Source organism: Asterias rubens, chromosome 11, assembly GCF_902459465.1.
Source record: "Asterias rubens chromosome 11, eAstRub1.3, whole genome shotgun sequence".
Lineage (NCBI taxonomy): Eukaryota > Metazoa > Echinodermata > Asteroidea > Forcipulatida > Asteriidae > Asterias > Asterias rubens.
Window position 1 is genome coordinate 5,977,804 of NC_047072.1, and position 23,272 is coordinate 6,001,075.

The window sequence follows — 23,272 nt, forward strand, 5'->3', positions numbered from 1 at the left end:
GTCCAGTGCCTTTAAATCATTTAGGCCTAGCTATCCTTAATAATTAATGTAATGTTTTATTCACTGTTTTTCCTCTAAGAAAGTATTAATAATAATCTGTGTAAAAAGCACTACCTATAATGGTTGGCTAGTATATTCCTCACTTTTAAGGCTTTTATACCTGTCATTTTAAAGTGCATTTTATATATAAAAAAGTTTCAATAATTAACTTTGCATGTTACAAAGAAAGAGCTACATATTATGTCTGTTGATCCAATACACATGACGTCATCATTACAATAATCACTGTTGCTTCATTTTGGGGAATCAATGGCCCTTCAGCTTCGGCTTTGGATTCGGCTTCAGGCTCCGTCCACTCGTCTGAAGCCCTGAGCACGTATGCAAAGCACGCGCAATTGCAGAAACAACTGCGAGCGCCAAGCTAGCCTGAGCCGAATCTGAAGCCGAAACCGTGGTTTCGAAAAGGGCCAATGTCACTGTGTTAGTTTATTGCTCCATGGTTATACAGTGTATTATGCGTAGGCCAATGGGGAGTAAGTGTGCATTTTAGTAGGCATTGTTGGTGCAGAAATGTCAATTGGTTTTAAAGGGAAATAATACCGTTTGGTTCTTGGAACCGTTTTAGCGTTTTAATGTTACAAAACTATTTTATGGTCCAGTAATCCACACTTTCATACTGACCATCCTTTGTCCTCACCACTTTATTCATATAGGTTCATAGCCACCAATTGATTGGCTATAATTTTCCCGTTTTTTTTTTTTAGTTAGTGTATCCCTTCCTTAATCCTTTGCTCCTTTTTTTTCTATAAATGGATATGTATTTGTTTGTACTTGTTTATGCCTCTGAAGAAAGTCCGGTTTGGATCGAAAGCTATTAAGGTCATCTACCCTACTCATGTTATATAATGTAAATATGGATATATACAGTAAAATATAATTAGGTTTAAACAATGTAACTTATAATAGCAATGTATAAATAAATGTTAATAAAACAATAATAATAAAGGTAAACGCGAATGACTGAATGACCCTGAAGCGTATTTTTGTCTATACCGCAGTGCGGGGTTTTGTACTGTAACACTGCCAATTTCTGTCTTGAGTAGGAGACTATACGTTGCACTGCTTTTGAAGTAATCCTCCAATGGGGGAGGTTTGCAGAACGGCGTTTTAATTATATGGAGTTCGGGCTTTCTTTCCCTTTTTGAGATAATCCACCAATAGGGAACATGTGCATAAACGGCGTTGTTAGAGACGTAGTCTCATCTCAAGACAGGAATTGGCAGTGCTACAGTACAAACCCGTCGCTGCGGTGTAAACAGAAAATAATGCAACCGGCGTGTGTCCTTGAAAGGGTCATGCTCTTTTGAGGAAATGTCACGAATAAAACAAACCATATAAACAAATTATAGGCCATCAATACTCACAAACTATGAAACTAATTAGTCCTATGTGCTTGGTGTCAGGGCAATTTTTCAAGGAAATTACAGCTATCTCGATAAAAAAATACGATGCTTTTTATTGAAAGCACAAGTCATCACCATAGAGGCCTAGCTATCCTTAAAGATAGGGACACCTTTGGTAATTGTCAAAGACCAGTCTTCTCACTTGGTGTATCTCCACATATGCATAAAATAACGAGATAGCGAAGTTGCGAGATAATAATGAAAGAAAAAACACCCTTGTCACACAAAGTTTACTGCTTGATCGTTGATTTCTAGACTTCACGCGTGAGGTCTCGAAATCAATTCACTATTATTTTACTGTGAAATTACTTCTTTCTTAAAAACTACGTTTCTCACATAGTTTGATGTGATTAACACCTATCCATTGCTTGTTTACCAAGTAAGTTTTTATGCCAACAATTATTTTGCGTTATTACCAATTGTGTCCAGTGCCTTTAAATCATTTAGGCCTAGCTATCCTTAATAAAATGTAATGTTTTATTCACTGTTTTTCCTCTAAGAAAGTATTAATAATAATCTGTGTAAAAAGCACTACCTATAATGGTTGGCTAGTATATTCCTCACTGTTAAGGCTTTTATACCTGTCATTTTAAAGTGCATTTTATATAAAAAAAAAGTTTCAATAATTAACTTTGCATGTTACAAAGAAAGAGCTACATATTATGTCTGTTGATCCAATACACATGACGTCATCATTACAATAATCACTGTTGCTTCATTTTGGGGAATCAATGGCCCTTCAGCTTCGGCTTTGGATTCGGCTTCAGGTTCCGTCCACTCGTCTGAAGCCCTGAGCACGTATGCAAAGCACGCGCAATTGCAGAAACAACTGCGAGCGCCAAGCTCGCCTGAGCTGAACTAAGCCGAAACCGTGGTTTCGAAAAGGGCCAATGTCACTGTGTTAGTTTATTGCTCCAATGTGAAATGTGTAAAAATGTTGCGCACGTTCGAATGTAATAAAACCAAATTTAATTTAAAATCACACACCCAGAGGCTACTTGGAGTTACTAGATCAGGGCAGGGGCTGGGGGAGCGGGCTGGGGTTGGTCCAAGGTGTTTGCGTACGTCATCCCATCCAATAGCTTCTTTGGATAAGGCGCTGGGACCAAGCGAACATTTTCATTCGGTGACCGAAATGTCCCCATGCGTGTATGTACATTTTCTCAAATACCCATTGAGAAAGTGCTAACTGTTGAATGAGGTGCACCTGATGGTCTAGCTAGCGATCAAACTTGACTGTTAGCTAGACCAGCATGCAACTCGTTCAACCCTTACGGCTGGCCAACCGAGTATTTGCAATAAGGTCTATGGCAAGAGCGACACGCACCCCTGAAGGAGAGTCTGTCTTTCAGTAGATATAATCCTTCCCATTCCGGATGTATGACGTCACTGCCTTGACACAGCCGGGGCCTACTTTCGATTTTATTTTAATATTGTTAAAACAAAATAATACAGGAATCAATCGGTTCAGTGCAAACCGGAGACCATGTTTGACAGGAAAGCCACTCACAGTATGGTACATCACAAACATTGCGGTTTTCCTTTTTGTTTCGTTCACAACAATTTGTCACTGCAGCGAGTATGGTACTGTGCAAAGCTCATAAAACAGCACCACCATCATTTTGAAACTTTGTCTTTTAGAAGATGGACTCCATTGTGTTTATGTCAACACTTTTGGTGACGTCTGTGACACGGACAACGACACTGACGATCGAGGTGGCCAGTGACAGAGTGACAGTTCGAGAAGGTGAACCGCTAAATTTATTATGCAGCTTTACATTAGATGGCCAAGGTATACAGGAAGTTCGATGGTACCGAGGCTCGATCCAGCAACCTTATGGTTCCATTGATGTTTCAAGCTGTGGTGTTTCCCCTCTGTTATGTCCTATGGTAAACACCACAGACAATCGTGGAGTTGTGCAATTCACAAGAGGTTTAAGAATGCAAGCAACATTTATACTATTGATTGATCATAGTTTAGTACGCGACAACACAATGTTTTCATGTGGTGTGCAGAAAATGTTAGGTGGCTTCCAAAGTTCTGCCAAATTGATAAGAGTGACTGTTCAGCATCTCCCAGATCCATCTTATCCCATGTGTTTAAGATCCAACTCATCTACCCTAACAGACATTCTCTCCTTGTCTTGCTGGGCTGAAATAACCCAGCCCGTGGTTTCTCTAGAATGGACAGTGGAAGGAAATAGTTCTGACCAATTATCATTTACCAGCAGTAGCACAGAGACTGACGAAGACAGAGTTGAAAACACTCTGTTCTTCAACGAGACAGGGATTCCTTCTGGCAGCTTAGTCTTCACTTGTCATATGACGAGTTATGCGTTTCCTCATATCCAGCGAAACTGTTCGATTGGACCCATCCCTGTCCCCGGTAAGCAAACTACTGCAGGTATCCTGTCTTCTCCTGAGCAAACTACTGCTCCGCAGTCTCCTGACCAAATAACTGCTAGTACTGTGCCAGAACCATCAAAAACAGCAACCCCGCGGAATGATCCCAAACTGAACACGGCAGTCATTGCATCTATTGCGTCAGCTAGTGTCGCCATCATCGTTATACTCCTGGTCATCATCGCGTTTCTCGTCTCCACAAGACGGGAAAAAAGTGCAGCTAAACCACAAAATCTCGGCATCCGACTATCCCTTACAAACACATCTCCGAGATCAAATACCAGCCTCTATGCCAATCAAAGCGACCCAATCTACGCCAATCAGAACAACACAGCGATCAGTTCCAGCAACCAACGACCGGTGACTTTGGAACCTCGACCGGGGGACGCAACAGCGGATTCCCCGCCCGTCCTGTATGCCGAAGTTCCATCGGACAACAAAGTATCGTATGTTCAAAGTGCAGAGGGTTACTCGTACGCAGTGGTATCCAATGAAGATGGATGCCGCGAGAGTACGGCACTTGAAGATCAACCCAACATGGGGCAGCAGAGTCCGGACCCACTGGAGTATTATACGCTTGAACCAGGCGACCGACAAATGACACATGGTAATTCTCTCGATTCCTCGTTTGAAAAACTCACTTGAAAATGGTTCCATTGAAGGGAGCAAATTGTGCTGTGGTCGATTTCTAAAAGATAGTCTAAAGTTGGGACTAGTACTATGAGTAAAATCCTAAGGCTGTAACCAAGTTTACAAAACGCTATCGGATTAATCTCGAGTTAGGACGAGACTCAGGACGGGTTCAATGCGTCCTAATGTCTATGGACTCAGAACTTAACTCGTCCTGACATTCACCCAATAAGTAGGAAGAATTTGGTGAAATCAACGGCTGGCAACGTTTTCCAACACACTGTTGTAGGACAAATTAATGCGTCCATAATTTGCACTCGATCGGCTACAACGGCTACGGCTAGACTTCCGCGTTGTCATGCGTAGAAGTATATGACATTCTTAGCAACACACTTATCCGTAGCTGTAGCTGCCCGTTTAGAAACGGCCAAACTCAGATCTTGACCTTTTTTTGCAACAGTTGTGATTATTAGTGGGGGTGCAGTTTTTTTTTTCGAAAACGAAAGATTTGTGTTAAACAAAAATGTGTTACATAAAAATCCTGTTGAAGCAAACATTGCATACAATTCAGGTGTTTAAGAAAAAGACAACAAAACTGCTAAAATACAGTTCTAACTGTGTACATTCCGATTATAATTTTACCGGCATATTATGTGGGGTATATATCCACAACCTTTTCAGTGACTGACCAGCAAGACCAGCGTTTCATTTCACTGGTCCGTCAGATGGTTTCACTCGGACCACTTGGAGTTAATTTTGACTGGTCCTAGGTGTTTTACTGGCTATTCAACGGAAGACTGTAAAATAAAGGAAAACGCATGCTCATACTTCACAACACTTGTCTAAAGTCAAATCGCATCATTTCCATTTAAGAAGAAAAAACAATCTTTTGTCGAAGTTATTTGTCGCTACAGTAATCATGAATGTCATTTCAGAATTGGAACATATCGCTTCAGAATTTATCGGAAATAATATTCTCTGAAAATTTGTCAACAGGACGAGGGCCCAAGACTATCGATGACCAGTACGTGTATGCTGAGGCGGCCAAAGGTCAAGGGTTGACGTCTCTAAGGTCATCCCAGCTGGACAACGAAGATGCCAAAATGGTGCACAATATCTTGTATGTATCAACCAATGAGTAAAGACACCGACCAGTCATCCGGCCAATCAAAGTGTGTATACAAACGCTTCGAGGTATTATTAGACTCGAGATGTTACAGTCTGGTATCCTGTCGTCTATAATGTCGTGCGTACTCGAACCTTTCTGGAAACCGTAGTGTCCCCTGCTGTCCCCTCGATTTAATAGACTTCCGGTGCATTCGGTGCCTTCTGAAGACCAAGGACAAAACAAAACAGGGGGAAATAAAAGGACTCCATAGGGAAATTCTAAGGACCCGGGTTGCTCCACAAGACATGTGAAGTCTAATGATAAATCTTAAAACACTGGGACGATTTTAAGAACAAAAGATGTCTCCACAGGGATGCATACTAATTGAGAATGTGTATGATCGTGTACATAATGCATTCAACCCGGGGATAGTCTTTCGTCAAGGCGCACGCGGCACCCCCAGATGTCAAGCACGGACCCTAGATATCACGCACGAAAAAAGACCAGCGCGAGCGGCGGAGCCGCGATATCGCCGCTCGTGCTGGTCTTTTTTTCGTGCGTGATATCTCTGGGGGTGCCGCCGCCGCGTGCGCCTTTACTAAAGGCTAACCCGGGGAGGGTCCCGATCCGGAAAAGGTCCACAGTTGGAAAACGTACACAAAACCAATGGGAGCTATATATTGCCAAAAAGTTAGAGTATAAACAAAAGAGGGACAAAAGGAGGTGGTCGCCGATTTATGGTGTTTTATACTCGCGTTTGTGTAGAATCCCACACAAACAATCGACTGCTTGCTTGTGAAAATTTGCTATTTCACGATCTTAAACAAATAAGATTCATACAAAATGAGTCTGTATATACCAGAAAATTAAACACTTTTATTATTCAGCCAACACACTGTTGCAATCAGATTTACAAATGTATGATTGCATTTTTTACTAATTTGGTTTTTGTTTGCATTTTATCCGTCGACCAAACTTGGTACAGATTTATTTCCTTATAATGTTAATAATATTCATATCAAGGTGGCGCCCTTCATAGACGTCATTTCCCTCGACATCCGCACAGTATTTTTTTCTTTGTGGTTTGTTTCTGTCCAAACATCCGTTTGAACTTCTTCATTTCCCTTTATTCAAACCACAGCAGAGTGTTTTAACCTTGTATATAATACAGTTCTCTGTAAAGAGATTTCTTTTTTTGTAAAAATTCCAAGTAAAGCTCGTAATTTAGAATGATTTTCAACCTAAGGTGCCGCCCATTATTCGTTTTGACTAGGTCATTGTACATGTTGCTATGCCCATGTATATTTAATGTATTACGTCACACTCGCACACACGCAACCGGCCTGTTACAAACACTGTGAGAACATTCCTTTGCTCTGTCGATAAATTCTTTAACATGTGAAAACACAGTGTGGACTCATGTCCACACAGTGTTTCAAAACCTTACATTGTGTGGATCTCTTTTATTCTGAAGGTCCACATTTCCTAACACCCATTGTTTTCATCCTATTGTCTTTTCATTTGTCCCTTTAATGTAGGCTATGGCACTTAACAGCCTCACAGAAACAAAAATCAAATGGCTTTTAATATTTGAGAAATGCCGACAATCTGATAAAAAAAATGTATTTTTTGTTGATGTGTTTGTGTGTTTGCTTGCTTTCTTGTAGAATGATACGCATTTTTTTCTGGATAATTGTTCAATGTAACAGTAAGCCTAATATAACTATGGCACTTGGGGTGCAATCAATTCACCGCGAGTCATCGAGTGGTGGCGCAATTTAGAGTTCTATTGCAGAATGGGAACTTCCAGTTTGACTCATACAGGGGAAACCCCTTTTCTACGATCTGACGTATTGATGTGTCATTGCTATTTTATTATTGCGCCCTTGCAAATCGTGTTGGTATAGTGCGTTGTAGCGTTTCTAGTTCCTTCATCCATGAGGTGACGTGACTCCACAATAAACCACGCCCCTTCACACAGTTTGGCACCATATCAGGAACCCCCGTAAGGCGATGCAATGAGTTATTCATAATAGAAATGCAGTTTCTTTTTGTAAGATTACGCTTGATACCATTAGGTTTTGGACTGCAAAATCTCGACGTTTCATTTGAAAATGTAGTTTTAATAAGAGAAAAAATTGGTTGTTAAATTAAGACACACATTTGAGTAGGCCAACATAACTTGGGAATACGTTTTTTGCTTAACAACCATGCCTTGCAATTTTGGGTCGATACAAAAAACTGTGACTTAGGGGGTTCTGTACCATGTCGTTCGGAGGTTTATAAAAAAAGGAACATATATCGCTGACGATGTGACCCCCTAGTTATTACCCCAAAAAGCCAAACTCGTACAGTTTTATCTGCGAATCGTAAATTTACAGACAGACTCGATAATCCATGTACAGTATTCCATATTATACCACGTATTGCCTTTTACTCAGAACAGCATGTCATGTGCCTATTTTCGATTCTTTAGAAATGTTGTTTATGCAAAGTACTGCTTCAGTCGGTTCAATGAATATGAAAACCGGAGGCCAAGTTGGACTGATATTGCATACTGTCAAAAGAACAGGATCACAGTGTGTAAACTATTTTGGTTTCGTACAGCGGTTGGTGCACGATAGTATGTCATTACAGCGAATAGTGTTAGGTGTATCAAGCCTTGTAAATTAACACTATCATTTGACACTCTGTCGTTTGGAAGATGGACCCAATGGTGTTTGTCCTGTTGCTTTTTGTGACAACTGTATCAAGGACAACAACCCTGACAATCGAGGCGACGAATGACATTGTGACAGTTCGAGAAGGTGAACCGTTTAGTTTATCATGTAGCATAACATTAGGTTTTCCAGGTGTAAGGGAAGTTCGATGGTACCGAGGCTCGGACCAGATGCTATATGGTTCCATTAGTGTAACACACTGTGGAATTAAACCTCTATGTCAAGAGGTAAACACCACAGACAATCGTGGAGTTGTACAATTTACTAGAGGTTTTCACAATGCTGCAACGTTGACTCTGGTGATCGATCATAGTACAGCACACGACAACACAAGTTTTTACTGTGGTTTACTCACTTCAAGCAATACCTTCCCAAGGTCTGACAACATACACGTGATTGTTCAGCATCTCCCAGATCCATCTTATCCCATGTGTTTAAGATCCAACTCGTCTACCAATGCAGACATTCTCTCCTTCTCTTGCTGGGCTGAAATAACCCAGCCCGTGGTTTCTCTGGAATGGACAGTGGAAGGAAGTAGTTCCGAAAGAATATCACTTTCACATCAAACCGAAATCTACGAAAACAGAGTTGAAAACACTCTGTTCCTCAACGAGACAGGGATTCCTTCTGGCAGCTTAGTCTTCACTTGTCATATGACGAGTTCTGCGTTTCCTCAGATTCAGATAAACTGTTCGATTGAACCAATCCTCATCCCCGTTGGTCAAACTACTGCCAGTATTCTGCCGTCTCCAGAGCAAACTACTGCAGGTTTTCTGCCGGACCCTTCTCTGCCGGACCCAACAACAACAACAACAACAACAACAACCCCTCAAAATGATCTCGGATCTACGGACCGTGCAACAACGCCGTTTTCCCAAGATGGCATGCCCACAACACGAACTACCAAAATCATCACCCAAAGTGACCCCCAACTGAACACTATAGTCATCGCAGCTACTGCGTCTGCTTGCCTGGTCGTTATCATCATACTCTTGATCATCATAGCCTGCCTGGTCTCCTCAAGACGGACCCGACGCAAAGGGGAAGCTAAGACAAACCCCAATGATCTGAGCATCCGTTTATCAGTTGCCATTACCTCACCTGGATCCAATACCAACCTCTCCCACGAGGCGCACGTCTACGCTAATGAAACCGTCCCGGCTCTCAGTTCCACCAATCGACCGGGCCGTTTGGAAATCCCACCGTGGGACCATACTGCGTCTCATCCCCCGTCCCCGCTGTACGCGGCTGTTTCATCGGTTAAGAAGGTTCCACAAGTTGGAGATGGTTCATACGCGGTAGTGCCCAAGCGAGATAAACGGCGTGGAAATTCACCACTTGAAGATCAACCGAACATGGGGCAGGGAAGTCAGGATCCGCCGGAGTATCACACGCTTGAACCAGGCGTCCGGCAGCTGACCCAAGGTAAACCATCACTGTGTGTTATTGTCAAAGAGTGAGAGCGAAAAAAAACCCACCCATATTTAAAAATGCTAATGCATAACGTAATAATATAGCTGCTTAAGCACAAAATTTGCCTAAGCACAGCAAAATTATGCTTACCAGAATAAGGTTACCAGCCAAACTACCATGTCACATGCATACATTTTGACTAGTATCCTGCGCATTTCTGCTTAGCATACAATTATTAAGCAAGATTTTCTGCTTAATAAGCAGCTCTATTAAACAGGGCCCAGATCCTTTCTTGTACAGAGTCCCTGTTAAGAGTCAGTTCAGGTAAATAATTGACATAGTTGCTCACGGTCAAAAAATGAATTTTTTTTATACTTTGTGGGTGGAAGGGCCTTGGGGTGCAAGTAAACAAAATTGCATTTTCAATTCTATATATAGCCCGTTGCCATGGTTACGGCTCATTTTGTTTTTTGGCCATTTTAGGCCGATTTTGGGGTCTGGAAAACTGGTTTTTAGTTCATATTTACAACTCCACCCCACCAAAATGCAAAATTATTTCAAAAAACCTTTTATATTACTACAAAGTATCATCCTTGGCCTTCCTTGAGAAAAAAAGTATTGCTTTAAATATCACCCTTGTGCTATTTTTGCATCATGCATTACAGTATGTTTTTGGAACTTGCAAAATCGACATTTTTACCCTATTTTTGGACCCCAAAATGTCAACTTGCCAGGGGTCTCAGAAAATTTTCCTTTCGGCTGTGATTAGGGCCAACATTGGTCTTTCCATATCTGGTGCAATTGTATCCTGTTTTGACAGTACTGCCTCAAAACTAGACTTTTTTCCAAAAAACGTGAAAAATGCCTTTTTAAGGGTCTTTTCACATAATATCGACATACCTGTCCATGGTAAAAAAAAAAGGAATATTTTTCTTATACTTTGTGGATGGTAGGGACTTGGGGTCCAAATAAACAGCATTTACATTTTAAATCATAATATAATACGTTGCCATGGTAACAGTTCATTTGTGTTTAGGCCACTTTAGGCCGATTTTGGGGTCTGAAAAACTTTTTTGTTTAGTTAATATTTACAACTCCACCCCACCAAAAAACAAAAATATTTCATAAAACCTTTTACATCACTACAAAGTATCATCCTTGGCTTTACTTGAGACAAAAAAGTATTGCTATAAATTTTACCCTTGTGCTATTTTTAGAATGTGCATTAGAATATGTTTTTTTTTTAACTTGCAAAATCAACATTTTTACCATATTTTTTGCCCTCAAAATTTCATTTTTTTCAGGGGTCTCAGAATATTTTCCTTTCGGGTTTGATCAGGGCCAAAATTTGTCTTTTTATTTCTGGTAAGAAAAACTTGGGCAAGTATATCCTGATGTTAATAGTACTGTCTCCAAAATAGACTTTTTTCCCCAAACAGAACAATGCATTTTGAATTGTTTTTTCTTCATCTTGAATTTATAACATTAAAAAGTATTAATTCTATCAATCTTGCAGCTTTTCCTAAGCACTCTATAGGCTTAGTGGATTACCCAACATTGATCAGGAACTGTTGATGACCTTAATTTTAGAATTTGCCCGGCCCAGCCCCAATCATATTTCTTGACATTGCATAAAACAATGTTTTGTGAATAGCGCCTCTTTTTTTTAAAGTGTTCCCTTTCGGTTGTTATTGGTATTTTCATGTCTTCTGGGTAGAAACACTGTGTTTATTGTATCTTGTTGTGACTGATCATGCCTTAAGTATAGTAATTTTTCCAAAAACAATGCATGCTTGTTAAAAATCTGGCACTGTTTCCATGCCCTTTGAGTAATGAATACAAAGTTTTTATTTAAACATAATGGTATCCAACCAAACCATAACCAATGCTTTGCCACTGAGAGTTCTTGATTTGGCTACTTCACCTATTGTACAGGTATGATTCCTATTGCAAGTAGAGTACGATGAGCATTCTTTACAAGTTGTCTTTAATACAGGGCCTACTCTCCTTGGTCCCTGCCTGCTACCAAATGTAAAACTTTTCATAGAGATAGAGATCATAAACAATGTAGTTTCTGTGCTTGAGGCAGATGGTTTTGAGCATCCAATCATGTCCAACACAAATGTGGGAAATAAAAAAGCCCGCTTAAAAGTGTTGGAAAAGTTTGCCAAGATCTTATTAAAAACAATGATACTAACGATTTGCAAGATGAGCGTAAGAGATCATTTAAAAGGAACACGTTGCCTGGGATCGGTCAAGTTGGTATTTGAAATGCGTTTACAAACGCTTTTCAAAGACCAACTCGACCGATCCAAGGCAACGTGTTCCTTTAATGGAACAACATTGAAAGAAGTTGCAAATACTTGCACCTGCTCAACATAAATAAGTAAGATGCATTTGCAGTGACAAAAGTTTATTCAGGCTAGTTTGGTTATTTTTTCCATTCACTATCTTACTAGTTCATAATTATTATATATGTCTCTGAGAACGATCAACAAAAAACATTGTCAAACATTACCTGCTGAATTTGTTTATCACGTTATATAAACCAACTCTTTTATTGTTTTCAACAGTACAATTGAAAGGAACCCCACCATGGATGGGGGAACTGCTTGCAGAAGGCCAAAGCAGGTGAATGGCCATTTCGATACTTTGGACACAGTACTTGCTCACTTTAAGAGCCTCTTTGTTCTGATAGGGGTGAAAATGTTTAGTTTGGTAGCGGGCAGGGGACCAAGAAGACTGTTATAAGGCCATGTATAGACAAGAATAGTAAAGAATGCTCATCGCACTACTTCTCTTCTTGCAATGTGAATCATACCTGTACAACTAGGTAAAGTAGTCATGACAAAACAAGAACTCTCAGTGGCAAAGCATGGTTATAAACTTTTTATATGTTACTTAAAGAGCATGGAAACAGTGCCATATTTTTTTAACAAGCATGCTCGTTTTTGTTTTTTATCAATTCAAACTAAGGGATAACTTCAAAATGCATTTTTATTGTTTTTGGAAAAATTACCATGTTTGAGGCAGAAGTGTCACAACAGGATACAATAAACGAAAGTGTTTCTCCCCAGCAGACATGCAAACCATAATGATAGCCCAATCACGACCAAAAGGGAAATATTCTGAGAACCAATAAACAATTAAGACAATACAAACTTTCTTTATGTGCAAGGGGAATTAAAAAATGTGACTTTCAAAAAAGAGGCGCTGTTCACATTTTTTTATGCAATGTCAAGAAATATAATTGGGCCGAGTCGGGGCGGGGCAAATTCTAAGATTTAGGTCATCAACAAGTCCTGATCAATGTTTGGTAATGCACTAAGCCTACAGAGTGCTTATGAAAAGCTGCCGGATTGATGGAATTATTTCTAACTTCTTCATGTTATAAATTCAAAATGAAGCAAATATTTCAACCTGCATTTCTCTATGTTTTCGGGGAAAAGGGTTTATTTTTGAGACAGTTCTGTTACATCAGGATACAATTGCCCGAGTTTTTCTTACCAGAAATAAAAAGACAATTGTGGCCCTGATCAAAACCGAAAGGAAAATATTCTGAGACCCCTGAAAAAATAAAATTTTGAGGGCAAAAAATATGGTAAAAATGTTGATTTTGCAAGTTCAAAAAAAAACATATTCTAATGCAAGTTCTAAAAATAGCACAAGGGTACAATTTATAGCAATATTTTTTTGTCTCAAGTAAAGCCAAGGATGATAATTTGTAGTGATGTAAAAGGTTTTATGAAATATTTTTGTTTTTTGGTGGGGTGGAGTTGTAAATATTAACTTAAAAAAAAAGTTTTTCAGACCCCAAAATCGGCCTAAAGTGGCCTAAACACAAATGAACTGTTACCATGGCAACGTGTTATATTATGATTTGAAATGTAAATGCTGTTTATTTGGACCCCAAGTCCCTACCATCCACAAAGTATAAGAAAAATATTCCTTTTTGTTTTACCATGGACAGGTATGTCGATATTATGTGAAAAGACCCTTAAAAGGGCAGTTTTCACGTTTTTTGGAAAAAAGTCTAGTTTTGAGGCAGTACTGTCACAACAAGATACAATTGCCCAAGTTTTTGACACCAGATATGGAAAGACCAATGTTGGCCCTAATCACAGCCGAAAGGAAAATTTTCTGAGACCCCTGGCAAGTTGACATTTTGGGGTCCAAAAATAGGGTAAAAATGTCGATTTTGCAAGTTCTAAAAACGTACTGTAATGCATGATGCAAAAATAGCACAAGGGTGATATTTAAAGCAATACTTTTTCTTCTCAAGGAAGGCCAAGGATGATACTTTGTAGTGATATAAAAGGTTTTTTGAAATAATTTTGCATTTTGGTGGGGTGGAGTTGTAAATATGAGCTAAAAACCAGTTTTTCAGACCCCAAAATCGGCCTAAAATGGCCAAAAAACAAAATGAGCCGTAACCATGGCAACGGGCTATATATAGAATTGAAAATGCAATTTTGTTTACTTGCACCCCAAGGCCCTTCCACCCACAAAGTATAAAAAAAATTCATTTTTTGACCGTGAGCAACTTTGTCAATTATTTACCTGAACTGACTCTTAAGCTTTAACACTTTGATACGTGTAAACGATGATATAGATTGGGCTAATAAAATACCTTTTTTAGAAGAAGTCAAAAGCTGCGATCAATTGTTACAGGTACAGTTTGCCATTACTCTTTTCCAAAACCAAGGAAGTTGTTAAATATCTGTACTAAGTAAAACAATATCGTAAAAAGAAACCCCAAAACCTAAATCGGTATTTAATTGCTCCAGAGAAATATTAACAATTGCGGAATTGAAATCAAACCCTTCTTTCCTGCTTTAGAAAAAGTGTCATGGATACAGATCATTTGAGATTTTAGGCCTTGCGTGTGAACTCTTTAAAGACAGTGGACACTATTGGTAAATTGTCAAAGACTAGTCTTCTCACTTGTTGTATATCAACATAATGCATAAAATAACAAACATGGGTCATTTCATGTCAGATCAACGCACTTTTTTACCTCATGTCTTCCGATTTGGATAAAAATTGCTGTGCTTGTAGGTCCTAATGAGCAATGAATGCACACCAATTTTTAGCCCGGTCGGACTTACCGCGTGGTCAGGGCAGAAACCACTAAAATCTGAAAATTTTAGGGAAAAATACCACCTTTTTGGTAAAAATATGTCATAACCATGTCAATTCTCATCACACATATGCAAATTTGGTATCAATATGATGAGAATTGCATGCTGAAATCAATTTTTTTGTCAAAAATAAATTTTCTGAAATGAAAGTCACTGTAATTTTTATTATGTTATCGTGACCTTTGACCCAGTTTTTAAAATAATGTCTCATTCCAAAAATCATTGAAATAAAAATCACTTAATAGAGCATGTCTTCCTCTATCAGAATCCACTAAGAAACAGTTGGGCTCTTCAAAATTTACAACTTTATGACTATTTTTGTACAAGTCACCATGATCTTTAATATGTTGTCGTGACCTTTGACCCAATTTTTGAAACAATGCACCATTCCAAAAGTCAATAAAATAAAAATCACTTGATAGAGCATGTCTTCCTCTATCAGAATCAATACCAAGAAACAACTTGGCTCTTCAAAATTTACAATTTTATGACTATTTTTGTACAGTTGTTAGGTTACAAATTAGTCAATTTATATACTTACATAATAAATCCACCAACAAAACTCACTCTTCTGTTTTTAAAGTTACTTAAAGTCTTCATGGTTTGCGATTTTTGTCTTGTTGATGGCTGATGTGGTTTAACCAGAATCAGAATTTAAATTATCAGCAGTGACGCACCCAGGATTTATTATTTTTGGGGGTGGGCCGCTAATCGTATAGCACACGAAAAGGCATGCTAACCTTCTGATGAAGTCAGAGTTGCAGCATGGTGACGTTTTTTTTACCATCTTGGAAAGAATTTTGTTTGGGAAATATGCCCCCCCCCCCCTCAACCCACAACCCAAACTAAATCCTGGGTGCGTCACTGCTGGTATCTTAAATTATGATTCTGGTTAGACCACATCAGCTCTCAACATAAAAAAATTCCAAACATTTAGAGTTTTAGTAACTTTGGAAAGTTTTTTATTATTTTTTATTTATAAAGTAAAGTTTATAAATTGACTAATTTGTAACCTAACAACTATACAAAAATAGTCTTAAAGTTGTGAATTTTGAAGAGCCCAGTTGTTTCTTAGTGGATTCTGATAGAGGACGACATGCTATATCAAGTGATTTTCATTTCGTTGATTTTTGGAATGATGCGTTATTTCAAAAATTGGGTCAAAGGTCACGATAACATATTAAAGATCACAGTGACTTGTACAAAAATAGTCATAAAGTTGTAAATTTTGAAGAGCCCAACTGTTTCTTAGTGGATTCTGATAGAAGAAGACATGCTCTATCAAGTGATTTTTATTTCGATGATTTTTGGAATGATACATTATTTCGAAAACTGGGTCAAAGGTCACGATAACATATGAAAGATTACAGTAACCTACATTTCTCAAAATTTATTTTTAACAAAAGAAATGATTTGAGCATGCAATTCTCATCATTTTGATACCAAATTTGCATATATGTGATAACACTTGACATGGTCATGACATATTTTTACCAAAAAGGTGGTATTTTACCCTAAAAATGTCAGATTTTAGTGGTTTCTGCCCTGACCACATGGTAAGTCGGATCGGGCTAAAAATTGGTGTAGTTCCATGGCTCATTAGGACCTACAAGCACAGCAATTTTTATCAAAATCGGAAGACATGAGGTAAAAAAGTGTGTTGGTCTGACATGGAATGACCCACATGTGAAAGTTTGAGCTCGATTGGTCGTCGGAGTTGCGAGATAACTATGAAAGAAAAAAACACCCTTGTCACACGAAGTTGTATGCTTTTAGATGCTTGATTTCGAGACCTCAAATTCTGAACTTGATGTCTCGAAATCAAATTCATGGAAAATTACTAGTGTCCACTGCCTTTAAATTCTATAATTTTCTCTGTATTTGTTTGCAGCGGGACGAGAGCCCGAGTCGACCGAGGGACAGTTTGAGTACGCCATTCCAGGTCAAGGGTCAAGGTCATGGAGGTCATCCCAGCTGGACGAAGATGACGGGAAGCTCATTGACAATGTCCTGTATACAACTCAAAACGAATACATGTAAATAAATAGATTTTCCCGGAAACTGGTTACAAATATGACTGACAACTTGAACTCTTCGTCAGATTGACTCATTTTGGGGGCAATTGACACGGATTCCAGGTTTAAACTGACCGTTGTGCCCTGATATCCACAACTTAAAGGCACTGGACTTTATTGGGTATTGCTCAAAATAATTGTTAGCATAAAAACTTACTTGGTAACGAGCAAAGGAGAGCTAATGAAAGTATTAAACATTGTGAGAAACGACTCTCTCTAAAGTAACGCGTAGTTTTTTGAGAAAGAAGTAATTTATCATTAAAATATTTAATTTGATTTCAACTCGAAATGAAGCATCTGAAAGCACACAACTTCGTGTGAATATGGTTCTTTATTCTCTCGCAACTTCGACGACAAATTGAGTTAATTTTTTCACATGTTTGTTATTTTGTGCATATGTTCAGAAGTGAACAGACTGGTCTTTGACAATTACCAAAGGTTTCCAGTGTCTTTAAGATGGACGAAAATATATTGCTGAATTAATATCCAGTTTGTGTAATTTTGGATATACAATAACGGATGGAAACACATGTTTGCATTTGTATGCATGTATAGACGCTACTTTATATGAAATATTATGCCATGATTGTACACAGTTCGTATCGATCTCTTAACCAGTGGGAATATTTTGTTACGATTTCCTCAAAGGCTTTTTTAAATACAAAATCACACTGTACAAATCACAACGTACCTAAGAATGTAATCACATTATGGTTGTACACATAATGTTCCCATTTTACACTCATTTTATACATGATATGACTTCACTATTAAATCAATACATTATTCCCATCAACGACCACACGTGGTCTCTTTTATAGTTCCAAATCAACAATATTGTCTGCTGTAGCTATTTAATAACAATGGAGTTGAACAAAAGAAAAAATGCATTGAGCTTAACATTAATTTAAACTTTACCCAACGAGTTTAGGTGCCATCACACGCCATTTTGTTTTGCGAGCACAACTCGCATAGAAAGCGGAGTATTTTCGGTTTCCGTTTATTATATCTTCATAATTCCTTTCCATATTGGATCAAATCAGTCTTCATTGATATATAGCATTATTAAGACTCTCTATAATTAAATTCTCATTATTCAGTGTTTTTGTAAAGGTTCCATCGTAAATCTTTTTTAGATTTATTTGTATTAGTAAAGTTGCTGGTCATACGCCTCTCTTAACTCTTATGCATGACGTCATCATTCTTACCCAAAATGAGGCTATGGGCGCACGTTCCCCATCACTTGCAGTGGCTGCGCCCATCACTTCGTTTTGAGTTAGCATTGTGACGTACCTCGTGCATAAATATTAAGAGAGGCGTATTGGCGGTCATTATTACACAGCTTTATCTTGTGGATGGAAAAATTCAACGGTTTAAATATAACGACTTCATGTGTTTATTTTGATATTTATGCTACACAGACACAGTGTAAGTAATATGTCCAGATTTTTTTGAATTTTTTTTAACCAAGACGGATTTCATAATTGTAATTTTTGTTTTGCCAAATAAAACACGCCGTACTTCGAAGATATTTATATTTTACGACTCATTATTATAATAATTACAGGATTTTAGTTATTCCCCAAAAATGTACAAATCGTTCGGAAACTACATTCTTGCAATAGCGACATTTTTTAAAGGACATAAAGACCTTAATGTTATCTTGTTGCGTTTATATCCATCAAAAAACACAGGAAGTGGATAAAACCTTCAATGATCTTTGCTCATTTCTTCCTTTTAAAGGCATTGGACACTATTGGTAATTGTCAAAGACTAGTCTTCACAGTTGGTGTATCTCAACATGTGCATAAAATAACAAACCTGTGAAAATTTGAGCTCAATCGGTCATCGAACTTGCGAGATAATAATGAAAGAAAAGACACCCTTGTCACACCAAGTTGTGTGCGATTAGATGGTTGATTTCGAGACCTCAAGTTGTAAACCTGAAGTCTCGAATTCAAATTCGTGGTAAATTACTTCTTTCTCGAAGACTATGTCACTTCAGAGGGAGCCGTTTCTCACAATGTTTTATACCATCTACCTCTCCCCATTACTCGTCACCGAGTAAGGTTTTATGCTAATAATTATTTTGAGTAATTACCAATAGTGTCCACTGCCTTTAACACAATCACACAATCTAAATATAAAACAGGTTTTTATTTTAAAGAAACGTTTTATCTGGTTTGAGCAATGAACTGGTCATTTAAAGCTACATTTAACTGTAATATCCACTTATGAATCAATATTTTGCGGACCTTTGCAATAAAGACATGGCAACCAACAAAAGTACCGTCTAGTCGCGGAAGTGCAACGTGTTCCAGTTTTGAGAGCCTTGGTTTGCCACTAGCCCGAATATCCTGACTTCATTGCTTTCGGGCTCGTGAATGACGTATTGGGACAAGTTTTACATCCACAAAAAACATTGGAAAAAACAACCGACCCTTGTATTTAATTACCCTCGCTGTGGTCAAACTTTGGAAACTGAAAGCAAATATCGTAGGCTTAAAACTTTCAGACAATGGTGATAGGTCCTCCTTTGATCTTAGTGAGGGCGCTATTTATGATGGTGACGTCATGTAAAAGGGGTCATTCGCAACACACCCTCCCCACCCCAAACCTACACACGCCTTGCCCCAAACTCACCCCCATTTCGCCACAATGCCACCCTTCCTCGACCAAAACCATCACATTTCGCCCGAAACCCACGCACTAAGTGTAAACACCTGCAACCGTGGACCTCCTATTGCCCCTCGTTTGTTAACACTAATTTGCAACAGCTCTTATTAGTTTTGTACACGATTTCCACCTGTGGACCTTTCCCGAACCGTGGACCTTGTTGTCCTTATTTAGGTACTCGATTTGAATGCGTATACCTACTCACCCTGCCTCGCCCCAAAACCCACCCAATTTTGCCCCAAACCCACACACACCTCGCCCCGAACCCTTAGCCCACCATAGCCCCAAACCAACCACACTTTGCCCCACACCCACCCCACATCTCCCAAAACCCACACCCACCTATGAATGTATACCAACCCATCCGCCTTGCCCAAACTACCTCGCCCCATAGCCATACCAACTCGACCGCCTTATCGATCTTTAAAGTCACAGCCCATCAAACACTGTTGCCTTTAACATTTTCCCGTAACTTCCTGCAATGTAAATAATGTAGAATAAGCTAAATTATTCGATCCTAAGTTTGCTTTTACAGGATAAACATGATTGTCAAACTTCATTGCATGGTAATTTTTTTAAGCTAAATACGGACAAGGAAGAGCTAGTTTGTTTATTCATAAATTTGCTAATGGTTCATTGACTACGTCATTGCTATGTGACGTTATATGATTTCCCCTTTAAAAAACCTTGCTTTCCATACTCAACTTTCATTTCTTGAAAGGCTTGCCTAACAATGGTTCAGTGAACAAGAAAACACAGGGGTCAGTTTTGTATCGTGTGAATCTGATGCATCATGAATACATGCGCAGAATGTACTGTAGGCCGATGTTGTATTATACACTGTAGTGCTCAGAATAACACACGCAAGGCAGCTGTGAACCTCACACATGCTGTGATATCTGTGTGCATTGTTATAATTGACTCATAACTTGAAGATCGTTTTATTTTATTTGAAAGATGAACTACTCCGTGTTTATCGTTGCTCTTTTTGCGACATGTTTTACCACGACAACGACATTGACATTGGAGGTGAAGAGTGACGTTGTGACTGTTCGAGAAGGTGAAAGGCTGAATTTGTCATGCAGCATAGTGTTAGATGGTCAAGGTATCAGGGAAGCTCGATGGTACCGAGGCTCGGACCCGGCACCGTATGGTTCAATTGGTGTTACTAACTGTGGTCCATTCCCTCTATGTCCTGTGGTAAATACCACAGACAATCGTGGAGTTGTACAGTTCACAAGAGGTTTTCTTAATGCAGCAACACTAACATTAATGATCGATCATACTTCAGCACGTGACAACACAAGTTTTTTTCTGTGGTTTACTCACTGCAAGCAATACCTTCCCAAGGTCTGACAACATACACGTGATTATTCAGCATCTCCCAGATCCATCTTATCCCATGTGTTTAAGATCCAACCCATCTACCAATGCAGACAATCTCTCATTGTCTTGCTGGGCTGAAATAACCCAGCCCGTGTTTTCTCTGGAATGGACAGTGGAAGGAAGTAGTGCCGAAAGAATATCATTTTCACATCAAACCGAAATCTACGAAAACAGAGTTGAAAACACTCTGTTCCTCAACGAGCCAGGGATTCCTTCTGGCAGCTTAGTCTTCACTTGTCATATGACAAATTCTGCGTTTCCTCATACCTGGAGGAACTGTTCAATTGGACCCATCCTCATCCCTGGTGAGCAAACTACTGCAAGTGTTCTGCCGTCTCCCGAGCAAACTACTGCAGTTATTCTGCCGGACCCAACAACAACAACAACCCCGCGAAATGATCTCGGATCTACGGACCCCAAAACAACCCCGTTTAACCAAGATGGAACGCTCACAACACCAGCCGAACTCCCACCACTGTCACACGCTGTTGTTATCACGGCAGTTGCATCTGCTTTCTTTGGTTTTACGACCATCATACTTCTGCTCATCATAGCATATCTAGTCTCCTCAAGAAAGAGGAGATTCAACGACACAGAACGAAAGGTTGATTTACACTTGACCGGTGTTGCCTCGTGTGCAACTCAGACCAATAACATTGAGCAAGGCACCAGTCTGATGTATCAGAACACACGCCAACCACACGCATACGAGAATAGTTGCACACCAAAGATTACCCACCAAGACGGAGACAAGTCGACCGGAGAGCGACCGTCGACAGTTGACGCTATGCCAACTTACTACGAGCCCGTATTGGCAGGAGGTGGTAGCACACAGCAGGCTGGTGCTCAGAGACAGCCAGGAAGACGAGTCAAGGATACATCTGCCGTGAATACGGGCGATGCAGAGTCAGGATACCAGGCTTTAGAAATGACCAACCAACCACTAACCGAGTATACCGAACTGGACTTAGCGTCACGCGATGGTTAGCCATGCGAAACATTTGTATTTTTGTAATAAATCTTAAATTTGCATCTGGGATAAAGAATATTAATTTAGGTTGTACCCGTTACACCGATGTGTGTAAAGCACAGTATACTCAGTACTTTCCCCAAGTATATGCCAAAACAAGGGTTGTATTACTCATGGCGCCGGTAAATTGGAACAGTCCCCGCGCATTTGAATGTTTTACAGAGTTAGTGCGCCTTACAAATGCTGTGTTTATTATTATTATTACATGGGAGCGTTCACAGAAAAACATTGCTCAGCAAGTCGGAGACAAGTCGACTGACGCACACCCAAGAGTTGTTTTACACCAGTTGCCGGTGAATCAGAACACTACCCCGCACACAAACGAGCGCTCACTGAAAAACATTGCTCAGCAACACGGAGACAAGTCAACCGGCGAGCAGCCTTCGACACCCTACGAGCCAATGCGTGCAGTATAACGTGATATAGGATGCGATACTTTTGAAATTGCCAGCAAATAAGCCGCCTCAGATTATTTTGAAATGATATAAAAAAGACATTCTCCGAATGGTCCAATGACTACTTCATTGGTATGACACTATGACTCTAAAACAAAGCTTGCTTTCCAAGTAAATGTTCGTTCTTGAACGCTCGGCACTTAAATGGTTTGGTGAATACCAAAACAGGGGTCAAAAAATGATCTTGTAAATCTGACGTATCGAATACTTGCACAATATGTAGGTTACATTTTTTCTTCTTCTTCAAAGGACACTTTGCTTCTTGTAATTAAGTTGTTAGAAAAACAAATTATGCGTGGTTTTGGTGTAATTTTATGACGGAACACAGTCTGCTTTTTGTGGAACAAAATTAAAATTGTCTCGACATAATTTTGAGTCACGACATAATGGCGGACCGGTTTCGCTGGTTGCATTTCAAGAGTCAAATTTAGGGTTTTTGGTATTACTTCTCACGCATTTCGAGACACTATACACACAGAGAAAAAATTACACAACTTGTGTAAAATATTACCTGTTTTAGATGTAGTGGGCGAACACCATAACTATTAGGTAAAACTTTACCCAACAGGCGTTGGGTAATATCTTGCTTAATAGCTGTGTAAAAGTTTACATAAATATTGGGTAGTTTTATTTACTGAATTGTTGGGTAAACCCACTCATGTAAAATATTACTTAATTTTGAAGTAAAGCCTTTACCGCTTTACAATGTAAATAGTTGTGTAAAACTAAAAATCAATATTGGGTAGTTTTTTTTACTGAATTGCTGGGTATT

General features: G+C 39.1%; 2 protein-coding genes across 2 annotated transcripts; both read left to right on the forward strand.

Moving 5' to 3' along the window:
* Window positions 1-448: 448 nt before the first annotated feature.
* Window positions 449-6,266, forward strand: LOC117296988. Its single transcript, XM_033780095.1, has 2 exons — window positions 449-4,473; window positions 5,493-6,266. Exons 1-2 carry the CDS (start codon window positions 3,108-3,110, stop codon window positions 5,636-5,638), a joined length of 1,512 nt encoding a protein of 503 aa, XP_033635986.1. The 5' UTR covers window positions 449-3,107; the 3' UTR covers window positions 5,639-6,266.
* Window positions 6,267-7,780: 1,514 nt separating this feature from the next.
* Window positions 7,781-17,123, forward strand: LOC117296274. Its single transcript, XM_033779116.1, has 2 exons — window positions 7,781-9,749; window positions 16,770-17,123. The coding sequence occupies exons 1-2, from the start codon at window positions 8,309-8,311 to the stop codon at window positions 16,916-16,918; spliced, it is 1,590 nt and encodes a 529-aa protein (XP_033635007.1). The 5' UTR covers window positions 7,781-8,308; the 3' UTR covers window positions 16,919-17,123.
* The last annotated feature ends 6,149 nt before the right edge of the window (window positions 17,124-23,272 follow it).

Bases quoted from the DNA above. Each gene is read 5' to 3' on its own strand.
- LOC117296988 (XM_033780095.1), top strand. From the start codon at position 3,108: ATGGACTCCATTGTGTTTATGTCAACACTTTTGGTGACGTCTGTGACA. The intron at 4,474-5,492 runs GTAATTCTCTCG...ATTTGTCAACAG, and splicing joins CGACCGACAAATGACACATG to GACGAGGGCCCAAGACTATC.
- LOC117296274 (XM_033779116.1), top strand. From the start codon at position 8,309: ATGGACCCAATGGTGTTTGTCCTGTTGCTTTTTGTGACAACTGTATCA. The intron at 9,750-16,769 runs GTAAACCATCAC...ATTTGTTTGCAG, and splicing joins CGTCCGGCAGCTGACCCAAG to CGGGACGAGAGCCCGAGTCG.